Genomic DNA, 16,442 nt, shown 5'->3' on the forward strand with positions numbered 1-16,442 from the left:
TAGATTCGTTTATCCAGTCGAGTAAAACGAAAGTGGAATTTCCGCCAACGTTCGGTTATTTCCGACGTTTTCCGGACCATCGTAACTCTTCGTGACTTTTCTACCGTCATATTCCGATCGAACAACATGGCGGGCGATTTGAAAAGATTTGTTTTAGAAGAAAGGGAAAACATCCGACGTTATAATGCCAACATTGATGCCATCATAGAAAAGGTAAATAGAATTATGATTAAATGTATGATATGATACCTCCTTTCAGATCCGGATTCCATCATAGATAAGCGTAATGTCTGAGCTCCATCTATTACTCTATGAAATATACATTTATAAGATTAACCATTACAGTATATGCCTACCCTACTAAAACAGCAGACTGTATCATCCCTGTCATTTTGATAATATTATATTTATACAGCTCCTGCTATTTCAGCAGTATACTAATATCCATAACTTACAGAATGTGCGATTCCTGTGGGATACCGATGAAATTCACAAATGGGCCGGATGCTACTAGTATTAGTAACTATCTACCTACATATAATGTCCCAGAGCCAGGTTGATGTTGGTGATGGGTTGCTTTATCAGTTAATTGTGCTGCACCAAAATCATTTCTAACATTTGTTGTATTTCAGAAAACCTTATAATGTAACCAAAGTCAGAATATTGTAATCTGAAATCCAAAGCAGAAACCCCAAATAATCATTATCAATGTTTACAGCAACGTACCCGACATCTTAGGAGACAATCACAGAGTTTAATATACGAAGTGTTAGATGACCCATTCATTGATAAAAATATAACCTCATAAAGTTGAAACAGCATTAGTGGGTGACTTGGTCAAAAAACAATCCACATGATTGCTTGTAACATGATTTCCACGAATATGCTCTATTTATAGTATGATTAAATCTACATCCTTGCATATCATCCGGCAAAATAAATCCAACTGGGTATATGATGTATCATCTTTGTCTATAACAGATCAAGTCCCTTGGCAGACCTCTTGATGACAATACTAGATTACTATCCTTGTAGATTGGGGTGATTTCTTGGACACCTTTTGTTTAAGTAACATTGATATTGGTGAACCCAGAATTTAGTCTGCTGCATTCCACTGTAATTTCAGAGGGCGGGTCCCCTGCAGAATCAGATTTTCTCTGTCTTCCAAGGGAATTGAAGGAGACCAAAATATATCTGCTACCCCACTTAGGATCTTGATATTTTGCTCTCTTTTATTTCCTGCTTTGCCCCTTAAACTCTTTCATTGTATACTTTATACATGTTTAGCGTTAAATATACAATGTAGTTATATGTCTCCTTCTTGACATCCATCCTTATAAGACCTTGCTGTTGTGAGGATGTTAATCCCAAACTTCTTAGCAACTTATCCTCTTTTTTTTTTAAACAAAGCATAGCCAAATTGACTACAGTACATTATAACAATATTGTGAACTTTTTTCTGTAATCTTTTTACTATTTCTAGCTCAGAGTACAACATAAGGTTATATACAGATGTATGTAGTACAGCTAGAAACTAGAAAATGTCTGTAAGACATGAATGCCCCCATCCCCCCCCCCCCCCCCCCCCCCCCCCCCCATGTGAAATAATAGTGAAAGGTCCGAAAGAGATGATTTTGTTAATTTGTATGCAACTATGTACAACTTAAGTTTCATACTTAAATTGACAAGTTGATTTAACGTACATGAATTTGGAATTTTGTTCTCTGGAAAAAATGAGGGAGTATATTAGTTCCTTATGCCTTAAAACCCACAAGTACCAAATTATGTAGAAATAAGATGATGTTCCTCTTTTTTGAGTTATCTCCCCCTGGTGGCCATCTTTTTTTAGAATGCTGAGAAATTCAACACTGCATGAGGTCTTTCCATACTTGATATTTGTATGAAGTTTCATGAAAATTGCCTTCCGAATGAAGTTGTTGGGTGGTATATACTGATTTGGGACGGGACAGACGGACACGGGCAACGCTACATAAAAATTGTTGATCCCCTTCCATCTTGGAGACTATATGTATGTCAGTGCTAGTATGCTTCACACTGGCTGATTATCTGATAAAGTTGACTGTGTAGTCATTGAAATGTAACACTTCTTCTGGTTGTGTTTTAAGAATTTCTGTTCTATTTTTTATTATATGGTAGAGTTGTACCAATTGGCTGAAAAACAAATTTTGAAACTAACACCCCATATACCTGACCTACTTCCTCAATAAGGTCATGGAGCACATTAATTAATATCAGTAAACTCCCAGGCCACCTTCTTTTTTTTATGCCCCCGCCATTTATGGCCGGGGCATATAGCGTTGCCCATGTCCGTCCCGTCGCGCCGCGCCGTGTCCCAAATCAGTATATACCACCTAACAACTTCATTCGGACCTTTCACTATTATTTCACATGGGGGGGCGGGGGCATTCATGTCTTACAGACATTTTCTAGTTTTTTTTTCCATTCACTATATAAATTCCATAAATTAAAGCTGTTTCCAGATCAACTGATCCATAGAATCTGAATATGATCTATTGCTATCATGCCTCCATCATCGTGTGTTGTCTGTAAATGCTAATCATCTTTGATACCTCTGTGGATTTCACCAAACTTGATCTGACTCATCACTGAAAAATGGCAATCATTCTCCAATAAATTAAGTTGATTTGACTACTAGGGACATTGGGATGGGAACCCCTTAACAGGAACTTGGCTAAAAGTTTACTTTAAAATGCTACTCTACCTACATGGTTGAATGGATTTTAGTCAGATTTGGTCTTCAAATTAAGGACAGTAATTTCTTATATAAGTGTTGTTCACCTCCTGCAGTTGTGGAAAAGTTTTGACCAAATATTTCTGTTTTTCATTTCATTTGGATACTGAATATTGTAGCTATATCTTGATGTTTGATCATCAGATGACTGTTTTGAGCTATAGACCTCTTGCTGTATAACATATTGGTTTGATGGAATTTAAATTACTGGTACATTCTGAAAAAATACTTCATATTCAAACATATACCAATTTTCTTTTTTTTCTAGTATGGAAAACCTTCCAAATATGTTGACATTGTGGATTTAGAGAACTTGGAAATAACAAAAAACAAAGGTAAATTTTAAAATAAATTTTTCAAATTAACGATGTTATTGTTGTAAAGTACTGACCACAATGACCTGTTATAAAGGAAATGCTATAGTGCTTAGAGAAACAAAAAAAATATAGTATCAAGTTTTTTCAGAGACAATGCAATAAGCAAATTCTGTGTATAGGTAATTTAGCACCTGTTTTATAAAACCTATTTAGTTGTTAGTTAAACAGGATAAGACTATCAAATACAACATAAATTCTACAATATACAAAGCAAAAGATCTTCAAATTTTAGCCTAATATATGTATGATATAGCTATGTACATGATTGCTTTTTTTTTTCAGGAATGCTACACAGACAGTCACCCAGATATTTTGGTCACACTAAATTATGCCACACAAAAAGGCAAGGTATGATATACAAAATGTAGCTTTATAATCAAAGAGAATCAAAATTGAAACCACAAAATGCTTCATCAATCTGAGTTTTCTGTTATGCCGATAGAATACCCTGTCAAGGATGAAGCCAGGAGTGCTGATAAACTACATCGTAGCAATTATAAAGATTCTTGATTTATTCTTGATAAGTGAGATTTCTACACACAATTTTATAACCATGGTTACAATATATATGATAATGTATAATATTCAATATCGATGACTGAGGTGCTGTAAGTCTTGAAATGACATGCAGCAATATGGTGTTCATTTACCCATACTTTAATAAACTTTAAACTTACAAGAACAAATGTCGGGACCAGAAATAAATGGTACATATGCATTCAGCAATAGGGCCAACCAGTTTTTTATAAGTGCGAAAGCTTAAATCAATTTCTTCTGTGAAGTTTATCTTTGGATTTTTTCCAAACCTTACTGAAATTATCCTTAGAAATTAGAGGATCACATTATTTACTGTACTCGTTAGCATTACTGACAAACCTTGGATTGGATATTGTATCAATGCATGCATTTGATATGTTGTTGTGTATGTTACCATTAAACCTATGAAGTTACTTGGGTAATTGTTAAATTACCTGAACATGTTTTTGTTGGAGATAGACATTGAAATCTTTGAGACAAAAAATTTGAAGTTTAAATAGTTTGAAAATAAAAAGTTAATGATATTTTCTTTATTAATAATCATCATTTATTTACAAAGAAAATACTAAGATATTCAATAAGAAACAGCATTTTCTATCTATCATCTTTATAAAGTATATACATGTATGTAGGTTACAGAAATATCCTAATGATGAAAATTATATCCTGATTATGACATTGTGCTTCGCAGACTACACCATGTTATATAGGCTGCTAAACACAACTTGACTTTTTCATGGATATTGGTTGAATTGGTGTCTAAATGCAAATTTAAAAGTTTGATCAAAAGAGTCAAAGATGGAACAGAACAACTTTGTCACTGTTTGGTTTTATTTGCCTCTGAACAAAAACAAAGATGGATTTAAGTGGAACCAATGGAAAACCACCATTCTGATCATTCAACACTGAAAATATTTTAATCACAAATCATGATAATGAATTCTGACAACAGACCGCAGTGTGTTAAATTAAATTTGTGATTTTTAATCTCGGTCTATATGTTTGCATGTATATCAAGTTACTCAAAATAAATCTACTGACAACATGCTGCTGTGTCTAGTATATGTTATTGACTGTGTATAGATTTTGTCATTATTTTTTCCATAGAAGAATCCATGCTCATTCAAGAGGACAACAGTTTGTTATCATATTCAATGAGTACTGCAGGGAGTGAATCTACTGATTATGGCAGTAAGGTATGAGAAAACACTCTCTGTCTTTTTTATATTGATCTCAAAATGTTGGTTTCTCATATTGATTTATTATATTAACATATATGCAAAACATATCCTGGTCTGGAAAAAATATAGATAAAGAATACAAAGATAATAAAGGTGTGTGTGTGGGGGGGGGGGGCATAGCACCCAGAAAAGTGAAAAAGTGAAATATACCATAAGTAAGGGACTTAATTATATTAAATATTCATTTCATAACTGATAAAAAGCATTATAACATTCAAATATCTGTTACAAGTGTGTACTTTCTGTTGATTATGAAATTTTTGTATTTGCAACATCAAAAAATTTATCAAAATAGGAGCGAACAAACGCTAATGAGTAAACAATGTCTTTGCACATGCAATTTTAGATTCTGATTAATTCAAGTTGATTTATTTCGACTGTCATGCATATATCATGAAACAAGAGGTCATTTTACAAAGTAAGAATTGAACCATGGCTGATAAATTAAGTTTTGGCTAATTACATAATTATACAAAGTAAGAAATTCTATCAAAACATTGGGTTAAAACGAGGTCCTCAAAGGTCATTTGATGAACTCGGCTATCTCTGATCAAAACAGCAATGGGTGGTAGACACAACAGATAGTGTCGGCTCGCATTATTTTGAATCTGATAATCTTGATCAATTTTGGTTTTGAGAAATAAAACATTTTGAACAATAGTAATTGTTATCTGAAACTGAGAGGCATTTTCAGGTTTCATATAAATAGGGTTAAAAGCAGAGGAAAGAAGAGAAAAGAAAGGAAAATATTTAACCTTTAAAGAGCAAATTAAGATCAAATGATGGCATAATGAGCACCAAGATCCCTCTAGGATCTCCTCTCAAGATCCCTGATACACTACCTTGACTGAATGACACTTGCCTTAAAAATACCCGTCACACACCCAATAATGATGATAATACCAGTAAACTTTATTTATTGAGCCTAATTTAACCAAGGGCTAATCTCCTTCAGAGTCCTCAAGGTTAGTGTAGTTTTCTAGGTACATAATAATCTACAGACATTCTAAAGTTAAAAAGTTACATAGATAAAGGATATACTGTGCTTAAAATACATGAAATATGACTAAAAATAAATTACATACAATAATAACTAAAACCCTGATTATCACAGAAAGCGCAAATTTCATGCTTATGGTAACTAATTAAGTTATACGGCCGAAGCCTCATATACATAAATGCTAATATAGCAAAGATATAAAAATTGCCAGCATGCATTATAATATAGCAAAGATATAAAAATTGCCAGCATGCATTATAATATAGCAAAGATATAAAAATTGCCAGCATGCATTATAATATAGCAAAGATATAAAAATTGCCAGCATGCATTATAATATAGCAAAGATATAAAAATTGCCAGCATGCATTATATTATAGCAAAGAAATAAAAATTGCCAGCATGCATTACAATATAGCAAAGATATAAAAATTGCCAGCATGCATTATAATATAGCAAGATATAAAGATTGCCAGAATACATGCTAAAACGGCATATATTAGAAAGGTGATATTGTTCCTTTTAAAGGGACATATCGCAGTAATGCTTTATTGCTTACTTTCTAAAATTACTTAATGATGGTGATGATGTTACATCAATAAGAAGCTGGTTCCAGATTTGACAGTCGGACACAATAAAATTACTTGAATAAAATTCAGTTCTGTGCTTACATTAAAAAAAAATGCTGGTCTGTGTAGCGTGTTATTCTAGAATGGACATTGTTTACGGGGTTAAAACGAGGGCATAAATAATCGGGAACAAATCCATTAACATTTGAAAGTAATTATTGATTTTCTTTACTGTGTATATATAAGGCAATAGGCATCCATTTTAACTGATGAAACATGTCTTTTAATGGGGTGTCAAATGGAGCATCTAAGTCGAGGGGTGCAGCACGTTTTGGGGATTTATATAGCTTTTTCATTATACTGCCCTTACAGCCACTCCACCCAGTACAACAATTAACAAAATGTGGAAGTACACAAGAATTAAAATATGTCAGCCCTCCAGTTACTGATAAGTACAGCTTTATAAGTCGAAGCTGCTCTAGACCACAGTTTATCGTAGCTAATACAGAATCTACATGTTCCGAAAATGACAGATGGTGATCTAGTGTTACCTCAAGGATTTTCTCAGTATTTAATTACTTGTTGAATTTTCTCACCATTCAAACTTTACAATACTTCTTCTGTTTTGTTGTTAAGATCATGAAAGCTTATTTCACATTACATCACACTGTTCGCAAATATAGAAAAACGAAAACAAAAACCTGACGAATTGTTCATTGTGTTAATAACACCAGTTACTATAAACAGGAAACTGTACAGTTGTCAGATGGTTTATTAAAACCAGTAACCAAGTTTTGGCTGTCAGAGATTATAACCTGTTTATATACGTATGACTTGTATCATGAATGATATTATTCTGATACATGTTTACAATCACACCAGTAGAATTAAGATGTGATTAAAATTAATATTAATCAATAATTTCATATTGATATATAAGAATATTCATCTAGTAGGACTTTAGTCAAGTAGTTACTGAAAATCCACTGAAGTCATCGTTTTAAGTTTTCATTTACCAGTGAATTTGCTGTTCATAATGATTGGTTAATATTGTCTTCTGATAACATAAAAGGAAATGTTTTTTGCTCCTAAATAACCTTGATCTATATTCAAATTCACAAAGGTCAAATTTGTCCAAAGCTTCAAATACCAGTAAATGACATATGATCAACCAAAATGTCTCAAATGATATTTGGATGGTAGGTTCATGGAATAACACCAAACAAAGTTTGCCAAAAAAGTTATTCTGATCAATTCACATTAAAAGTCTTAGGTATCAAACTTGTTTAAACTTTGAAATGTCTTCTGAATATGAGCCAAAAGGCATAGAATCATAATATTTTGCTGAGTGGCTAATATGTTTGGGATGAAGCTGGACAATATTTGCAAAAGAAATTACCTTGATTAATATTCAAGATCACAGGGATCAAATTCTTTAAATGGCTTATTCTTGATAATAACCATAAAGCAAAGTGTCATACTATTCAGCTGGTGTGTTTCAAGGATGAAACAACAGGGATCAAATTTGTTAAAATCTTCAAATGACTTGTTCTTATACTAACCAAGACTTTAAATTGTAACTCTTGTAATTTTCGTGGATGATTTATTTTCATTGGTATGGTGGGTACTCATAATCCACAAATTCATGTGTCAATGAACTGTTAAAATTAGTATAAGTAGATTTATTTAGTTAATATTGCCTGGAAATCATTACTGAGGAAATAGTATACATATTTTATTTAAAAACCACAAAAATTGAGCCCCACAAGAAAATGTGATTGTTCTTTTGAGTATTGCAGACCCATTGTACCTCTTGTTGTTTCTATTTGTCTTGTGTTTTTGTTTTTGACATTGTAAGTTTATAACATTTCAGCAGCTGAATTCCTCAGGGGGTTCATTTGTGCCCAGGATTGGTGTAAAGACAACTGGTGATGATTGGCTGGACAAGTCTAGACGTTCTCATCGTAGTCTCAACACTTTTTCTCTGACAGAATCAAAACATCCTAATCAGGGATTGGATACTTTCTCACTCGCAGAACAAGTTGATGATGCTGAAGATGCTGTTGAACTTCTCTCACTCCAAGGTATTCCATCCAAATTTTTCAAATAATTCCACCCAAAATAATTCTTGAATGTAAATATTGACCCTCCCAAAACATGTTTCTTTTTCTGTCTTGGCAAAAATTTTTACAGAAGGTTAAATTAATTTATGAATTATCTTTGCTTGATTAAGTTGGCCAGTACCTTATGAATTCTTTTTAAAGTTCAGTGTGATGCTACTTAACAGGACTAATTAAAAAAAAATCTTATTAGATAGGAACGAGGTATATAGTGTCATGTTACTTTGATTGTTTTACGAAGACAGAAACCATTAGCCAATATACCTTAGGCATTCCTTGTATACTCTCTCAGAAAGACCTATAGCCATTTAGTGTATTCCATCCTTCGCTGTGCCCTGTGTGTAAATAGTTTAAATTTAAACTTTTTTCTGAGATGGTCCGCAGTAGTGTTAGTATTTTTCAAGTCTGTCTAAAATCTAGTATGACTGGTATGTTCCTAGGATGAAACCCAACTAATTTTGAAAAAAAACAAAAAATGAACTTAAATAGGGTCATTTTTTTTCAAACATTTAAAAGACTTCTTCTCATGAACTCAAAGGATGAGAGGCATTTTATTTGGCTGGTATGTTCCTTTGATAAAGCTTAACAAAATTTGGAAAAATAAATGACCCAGACCTATGTTCAGGGTCACAGGGGTCAAATTTGTTAAAACATTTAAATGACATCTCATGAACTGAAAGGCGGAGAGGCATGATATTTGGTTGGTATGTATATACCAGGTGAGCATGACAGGCGCGCATTTGGCCAACAAGAGTGATTAGTATAAGTTTAAATAACTTGTTTCGCAATTGTTGTAAAACAAATAAAGTTTATATTATATATATAAACTTCTTGGTAATTGCACTGGTGCCATTGACTTGAAATTTTGAGGAAATGTTTTGAAACTGTTTTTTTTTTCTCCTTTATTGCTAAAATATTCAGCCCTGGTTTTATCATTCTAAAATTGTTCCTGTTACTGCTACTGCTTATTTATCATGTACAGGTCTTTTAAATCAGTTAACCAAATTGCCCTCTTGTCTTAATTCATATTGGTACCAGTTTTATAGAGTCAGTTAAAGATACCTCCATGACGTCACCACGGTTCTTTATTACACTGCGAAATGTCCCAATTCTGTTGGATAGTTAACATCACAAAGGGACCCTCTAAATTAGGTAGTGTGACAATATCGACACCAACAAAGCTGCTGTTATCATGATAGAACATATATCCCTTTGCATGTGTAAATTATAAGTTCCCTACTGGTGAAACAAGGGGGGACAGGTTTCCCTCTCCATCCATCCCTACCAGCATATGTGAAAGATTGTCAGCACTCTAGCAGTTTTATTCATAGAGGGATTCTCATCAAATTTCACGCACTTATAATTAAGCTCAAAATATCAAGGACAAGTTCAAGTTTGGGAGTTACTATTTTTTAGAAATTGTTAGCACTCTAGCAGCTTCCTTCAGCAAGGGATTCTCATCAAACTTCCTAACTTTTAAAGCACAAAATATCTTGGACAAGTTTGAGTTTCAGGGCCAAGGTCACTGTTGCTGTTTTGAGAAAATTCATAAATCACTACAGTGTAATTAAAGTATTTTTTTTCAGTTTTAAGTTCTTATATGTTGCCAGTGAAATATAATTACATAAAATTGTCCATATTTTTGCTCCCTTCATGAAATGTTGGAAGCTCATTGGTTAGATGTTTTTTAATTGACACACTTTGTCTCACGGATTGAAAATGACTATAAAACTAAATGTTGTCTGAATTATTTTACAATTAAACAGAGACGATGATGACATTCATTGAAAATGACAAAGGGGAACCTAGTGATGCAGAAACTTTGAGTTCCTCCTCTTCAGACTCAAACAACGAGTGGCAGGATGATTTGGATGTGAACAGTGATAATAATGATGTGAATCACATCGAATCAGAGAAATCAGAAATAGACTCTGATAAATCTGATGTTGGCGACATCACAATTAGTCATCAGAGACAGGATAAGAACATGTGGAGCCCACAAAACCACAGAGGAGATGATTGGTTGGACAGACAGGAGGACCAATTTACCCTGATATCCTCCTCACAGGACAGCGGTATCTCTAACCTTCATGTAAGTCTTTGATTATGAGGACAATCAAAGAAAATCTACTATGTTATCTTATTGCAGTTTTGTTGTTTACAGAGAAGATCAACTTGTTGTATTTGTAGTGTGACGTAGTATTTTTAGTGTGAGGTTGTATATTTGATATAGTAGGAATTATCACTTCATCACTTATCATCATTGGCTGTTAATGTAATTGTCACAAACTGGTTTCTATGCTATATAGTCAGTTCTTTAGGGGTTCATTAAATCCAAAATAAGAGTACTTGCTTGTGATTATTTGCAGTCAACGAGATCAAATGCCAAAGTCACTTATGTTATCATATGTTGCTGGTCTCTGTACTCACATATCAAACTATATTCTAGAGAAGATTTGTATATACCTGTGAATATCAAACTATATTCTAAAGAAGATTTGTCTGTACCTGTGAATATCAAACTATATTCTAGAGAAGATTTGTCTATACCTATTGTCTGATACATTTATATATCTTATTAATATATTCTTCGATTAATGTATTTTTCTTTTTATGGTATCACTGATTACACATCCACCTATGAGAAATTCTTGTCTGGTATTTTCTCACTTTCATGACCAATGAAAATATTCATGTGTAATAAACATTGGTTTCATAATTTACCTTATCCTGTAAGTTTTATAACAATGAAATGTGACTTTTTGATTTTCAATGATTCTAAATATATTAAGAGTTGTGAACATTGAATTGCTTCTGTTATGCTGTTTCAAATTTTATTGTTGACTTTTTCAATACAGGATGGAATCCGATCCTCGGATGGCGTGGAATGGTCAGTTAACCTGAGTCCTTCTTCAAAAGTAACTGGCAGGTGGCGGGAGAGTAAGAAATATATAAATGCTGTTGTTCTTGATAGAGAGAAACCAATCTCTATCGTAGATCTGAAAACGTCTTCTGGAAGACAATGTATACACTCCTCAACACTGCCAAGAGATAAACATGATAATCATAGGAAATCTCCAGAAACAGTTGTTAAACGTTTAACATCACCTATAACATATAGCAAGGTAAATCAGTTATCAGATCAGAAGATGCATGCTGAAGATAAAGTTGATGAAGATATTACAGGTATGAAAGTTTCACGTGATGCTGACTATGAAAATCAACCACAGTCCTTTGATTTGCATGGACCTAATAAGAAGTACATATCTTGGCGTACAGAAAAGCTTTCCCAGGATGTCAAATCAGATAACTTAAATAAGAACTACCACAAAAACCATGTGAAATTCAGGGGTAGAAATGAATCCGAATTAGAAGCAGATGGAAAAAGAAAATTTGTAGATATAGGAAGACAGTCCAGAGCACAGGGTAGGGAACGTAAAATACAAGGAAGCAGGACGCCACTACCAAATACCACAGAAAAACACACTTTTAATAAGCTTGTCAGCAAGTCTGTGCCAAGTAAACTAATGGTACAGAATCTCAAAGATTTACCTCAAGGAAAACTGACAGCATCCACAATAGCAATGGATCCGCTAACTTCCATGGAGAAAGTCTATCGATGGCTTTCTCCAACCACAAATAATTTGTGTGATCATGGTGATAAGAGATACAAAGTGAACGCCCGACGACGACTACAACTTGCCACTTCCAGCACTGACAAGGTATTTTGTAAGGACAGCAAAAACACTTTTGACAACAACCTAGGGGTAAACGTCATTCTAGAGCGGCAAAAATGTAATGCAGATTCAGTCGAACAGATGGATATTATCAATACAGAAACTGAAATGGACTTTCTGCATAAACAGGTGACAATGATCCACCAGGATAAACAACACAGTGGAACACCTCAAAGGTTAATCACAGAATTTAACTCAGTCCAAAACTTGAATTCTCCAGAGAAGCAAACCAGAACTTCATTCACAAAAGAGGACCAATATGTATCCCAGGAACAGCCAGTCACACCAAAAACAAACACAAGAACATGGAAAAGTCCTTTTAGTACTCCACAAGGCTCACTGAAAAGTCCTCATGGTACACAAGAAAGCTTTCAAAACAAAAGTTCATGGGAGAGCCCTAACATGACACGGAAACAGAATAGAGCATCCCTTTTCAGTTCTGATGATTCGAGCAGCCCCCATAAGATTATGTCACCAAATGGAAACAGTCCTTGGAGGAGTAGAAGTTGTGATCAAAGGTTTCATCCTTACTTTCGTAAAAATCCTGATTCCCCATCTGCCATATTTGCCAGGCTCAAACTGTCTATATCTTCTCCCTCTTCTAGCAGAGATAGTACTCTTCAACAAAATCGAGGTGAAGTGGAAATGCCTACCTCGTCAACCGTAAGAAAGCTAGCAAAGACATCATCACCCCACAAACAACCAACAAGGAATTATAATTTGGAGAGTAAAATTATGTCACCTTTGAAATCAAGGCAACAGTTGAATCAGATTGAAAAAAGTTCAACCTCAGAAAGGCCAAAAGAAGCAGTGTTAACTAATGTGGACAACATGTATCACAGACATACAACAAGAAATTCTCAGCAGAAGAATCTGTCTCCTGATCAAGTTCGAAGCAAAGAACTCTCAGTATCTTCCAACAGAAGTCAATATCTGAAAAAGTCCACGTCTAACAAGGGCAATGCAAGGGCATTTGATGTTTTTGATACGTTTGGTGTAGAGAGTTCTTCACAAATGACAGCAGTCTCTAAAGGACAACATTTTCCAAAGCCCAATAACAGGCCTTTGCAAAAATATTCACAAAAACATCTATCTACATGCCCTAACAAAAGCTATCTAAATCCATCGTATTCAACATGTGAAGGTCAGAAAGTACAACTAGAGAACAAGCTATACAACAAAAGAGAGCAGAATTACAGGAGTCAAAGATTTTCACAAGACCATTTAGAAAGCATTTCACCTCTTAGGAATCAAAAGCATTCTGGTGGTCAGGACTTCAATAGAAAGGAAAACTATCAAAGCACTACTTCAGTGCCTAAGGGTGAAACAGAAGGAGCAGGAAAATCACATTTTCCGTCGCCAATACCATGGAAGGCAGGGAAACAGGAAAATAATGGATACAGTTTAGTTTCCTCACTTCAAGACAGCGGTGTTGAATGTACTTATAAAGGTTATTCTGATGATTGGGAATCAAAGCATGTTTTGATACCAGACAAGATCAGGACAACTTTGCAAGATAAACCACTGCAGTCAACATGTGAATCTCCCCTTGTTAAGATCAGCTCAAAACCAAAAGCACTTACACCAAGTACTAGCACTTGTCTAAAGACAGTAAGTGAAACCTTGGAATCAAGCCCAAGATCATACATGAATGGTACAAACAATGTGGAAAGGACAAAATCATTTAAAAGACCAAATGGTGCATTCGTGAGTCTGCGAGACAAACTATTAACCAACAATCAGCGACACAGCAGCACACCGATGAAGCACACTCCACAATTCCTTCCTGACAATACTCTCTCTACAATTCATGCAACAAACTCAGATATAGATTCAGATTCTTCAGATGAGATGGTTCTTACCATTAGTCCAAGCTATTAGTTGTACATCAAATCCATATATACCTACATATTTACCTAATTGTATAGTAAAACATAAGGCTTTATTTTCTGACAATCAAATGTATCATTTTGCTTCCAATCAATTTTAAGCTCGCCTGGCCACAAGGGCCAAATTAGCTAATGCTGTTGCATGGTATTCTCCATCTGTTCCCATTAAAACAGCTTGGTCTGAATAACTAGCTGACCAGATGTCATAATGGTATTTCGTGGGTTGGTTGCTGGGACAAAGCTCAAAAAAGTTTGTGAAAAGTAATGACCTTGACCCTTAATGAAGGTCAAAGGGGTCAAATTTGTTAAAACCTTTAAATGTCTTCTTCTGAGTGAGCAAATGTTGCAGAAGCGTGGTGTTTAACATAGGTTCCTAGGATGAAGCCCAACAAATAGTTTGAAGAGAAATAACCTTGACCCTTATTCAAGGTCACAGTGGTCTAATTGTGGTTGAATGGCAGAAGCATGGTATTTGACTTGTATGTTCCTACTATTATGACTGACAAATTTTTGTTGAAAGAAATGACCTTGACTCATACTGAAGGCGAAAGGGATCTTTTTTTTTTAATCTGTAAAAGACTTCTTCTCATTAACCAGAGAAGCAGTATACATGGTGAAAAGTCGTTTCTAGGTCAAAGTCCCACAAATTTCAAGAGAAAAAATCCAGATCACAACTGTCATCATTTAGAGATGATCATTAGAAGCTGTTTGTTGTGAAAATGGTTATAATCGATTGGATGTGCTCACTTGGTATGCCAATTGTGTAAATGTCAATATATTTATGATATTAACACTGATTCTATTTTTGTTAAATATTGAATACCAGGTGAGCAATGCAGGTTTCATTGGGCCTCTTGTTCAGAAGTTTATGCTACACTGCTAAAAAAAGAATAGTGTTTGCTTTTAATAATATTTGTTGATGAGTTAGTTATCAGATATACAAGTATCATGAACATGCAGACTGCAAATACAATTTCAGATTTATGATCTTAAGAAGTACAATTTTCCACTGTATACATAGTTTCCATATGTGTCTAAAACATTGATTTTTGGACAGTTACCCTTTTTGACACAATGTGAGGAAACCTATTGGGAGCACACAAGAAGATCAACATAACTGTTGCACTATGAAAATGTATTTCTCTTCAGAATTAAGAAAAACAACTCAGTTTAGTTACCTTTCAAAGCAAAGTTCAAGACATTTGAGGTTGCACATTGATGAATGAAATATCTATAAACATATTTTCACTTTTCTCACTTTGGTCAAAGTTTTATGTGATTATTAGTTACCTGGAGTTTTATTTGAGTTGCAAGTGAAAAGTCACAATTCTCTCAACTGAACATTGCTAGGCCTCTTGCTCTAGGATTATGTATCACTTACGGCACATATGTAAAATTTCTAATGTTTAGGTAACCTGGCCCGAATGGCCAAATGAGCTTAACTGTGGTTTTGCATCACCTGGAGTCATGATATTTAGCGGTTACACTCATGAGAAATGACCTTGTGCTTTATTCAAGACCATGGGGGTCAGATTTGTTCCAACCTTGAACAACTTCTTCCGGTTAACCAAGACGCATAGATTGGTAATATTTGGTCGATACTACATGACAAAATTTCCAAAAAGAAATGATCATGAGTCATATTCAAGGTCTTACAGATCAAATATATCTAAATTTTTAAATGATTTCTTCTGATTAACCATGACTCTAAATGATGTGAAATGTTAATGTATTCATGAAAAGCATTGAAGACCATGAGAGGCCCATTTGACTTCTTGTTTAGAATTTTTAAAATATGGTAAATAGACATGTAACAAAGCAATGCTAAAATGGAAAATGTGTTGATTGAATGATCCAATCCTGTAGTACAATATAATAGTCCTACCTTTAGGAGTACTGATCGAATAATCCCTATCTGGAGGAGTTTTGATTGAATTATCATCTACACTGAATAGGAATGTTGATCGAAATGTTACCTGTAATATTCCTACCTTTAGGAGTACTGATTGATTGGAGGAGTTTTGATGGAATTTTCACCAGTAATAATGTTGATCAAATTATACCAACCTGTGGATATGATTTTATTATGTTCTCTTTTGAAAATGTAATCTTTAATTTTGACTAAGAACTCCATCTCATTAACAACAGGAATCATAATGCAAGTTTTACCATAAACAGATTTTGATGTTCTTACATTCT

At 34.2% G+C, this 16,442-nt stretch overlaps 1 protein-coding gene across 1 annotated transcript; it reads left to right on the forward strand.

Moving 5' to 3' along the window:
• The first annotated feature begins 126 nt into the window (after positions 1-126).
• Positions 127-14,235, forward strand: LOC132545502 (uncharacterized). Its single transcript, XM_060209184.1, has 7 exons — positions 127-213; positions 3,042-3,108; positions 3,433-3,498; positions 4,795-4,883; positions 8,371-8,581; positions 10,384-10,709; positions 11,476-14,235. The coding sequence occupies exons 1-7, from the start codon at positions 127-129 to the stop codon at positions 14,233-14,235; spliced, it is 3,606 nt and encodes a 1,201-aa protein (XP_060065167.1).
• Positions 14,236-16,442: the final 2,207 nt, after the last annotated feature.

This window comes from Ylistrum balloti, unplaced genomic scaffold (assembly GCF_031769215.1).
Source record: "Ylistrum balloti isolate Yb309-2 unplaced genomic scaffold, AGI_CSIRO_Ybal_v1 Utg369850, whole genome shotgun sequence".
Classification (NCBI taxonomy): Eukaryota; Metazoa; Mollusca; class Bivalvia; order Pectinida; family Pectinidae; genus Ylistrum; species Ylistrum balloti.

Bases quoted from the DNA above. Each gene is read 5' to 3' on its own strand.
- LOC132545502 (XM_060209184.1), top strand. From the start codon at position 127: ATGGCGGGCGATTTGAAAAGATTTGTTTTAGAAGAAAGGGAAAACATC. The intron at 214-3,041 runs GTAAATAGAATT...TTTTTTTTCTAG, and splicing joins TTGATGCCATCATAGAAAAG to TATGGAAAACCTTCCAAATA. The intron at 3,109-3,432 runs GTAAATTTTAAA...TTTTTTTTTCAG, and splicing joins GGAAATAACAAAAAACAAAG to GAATGCTACACAGACAGTCA.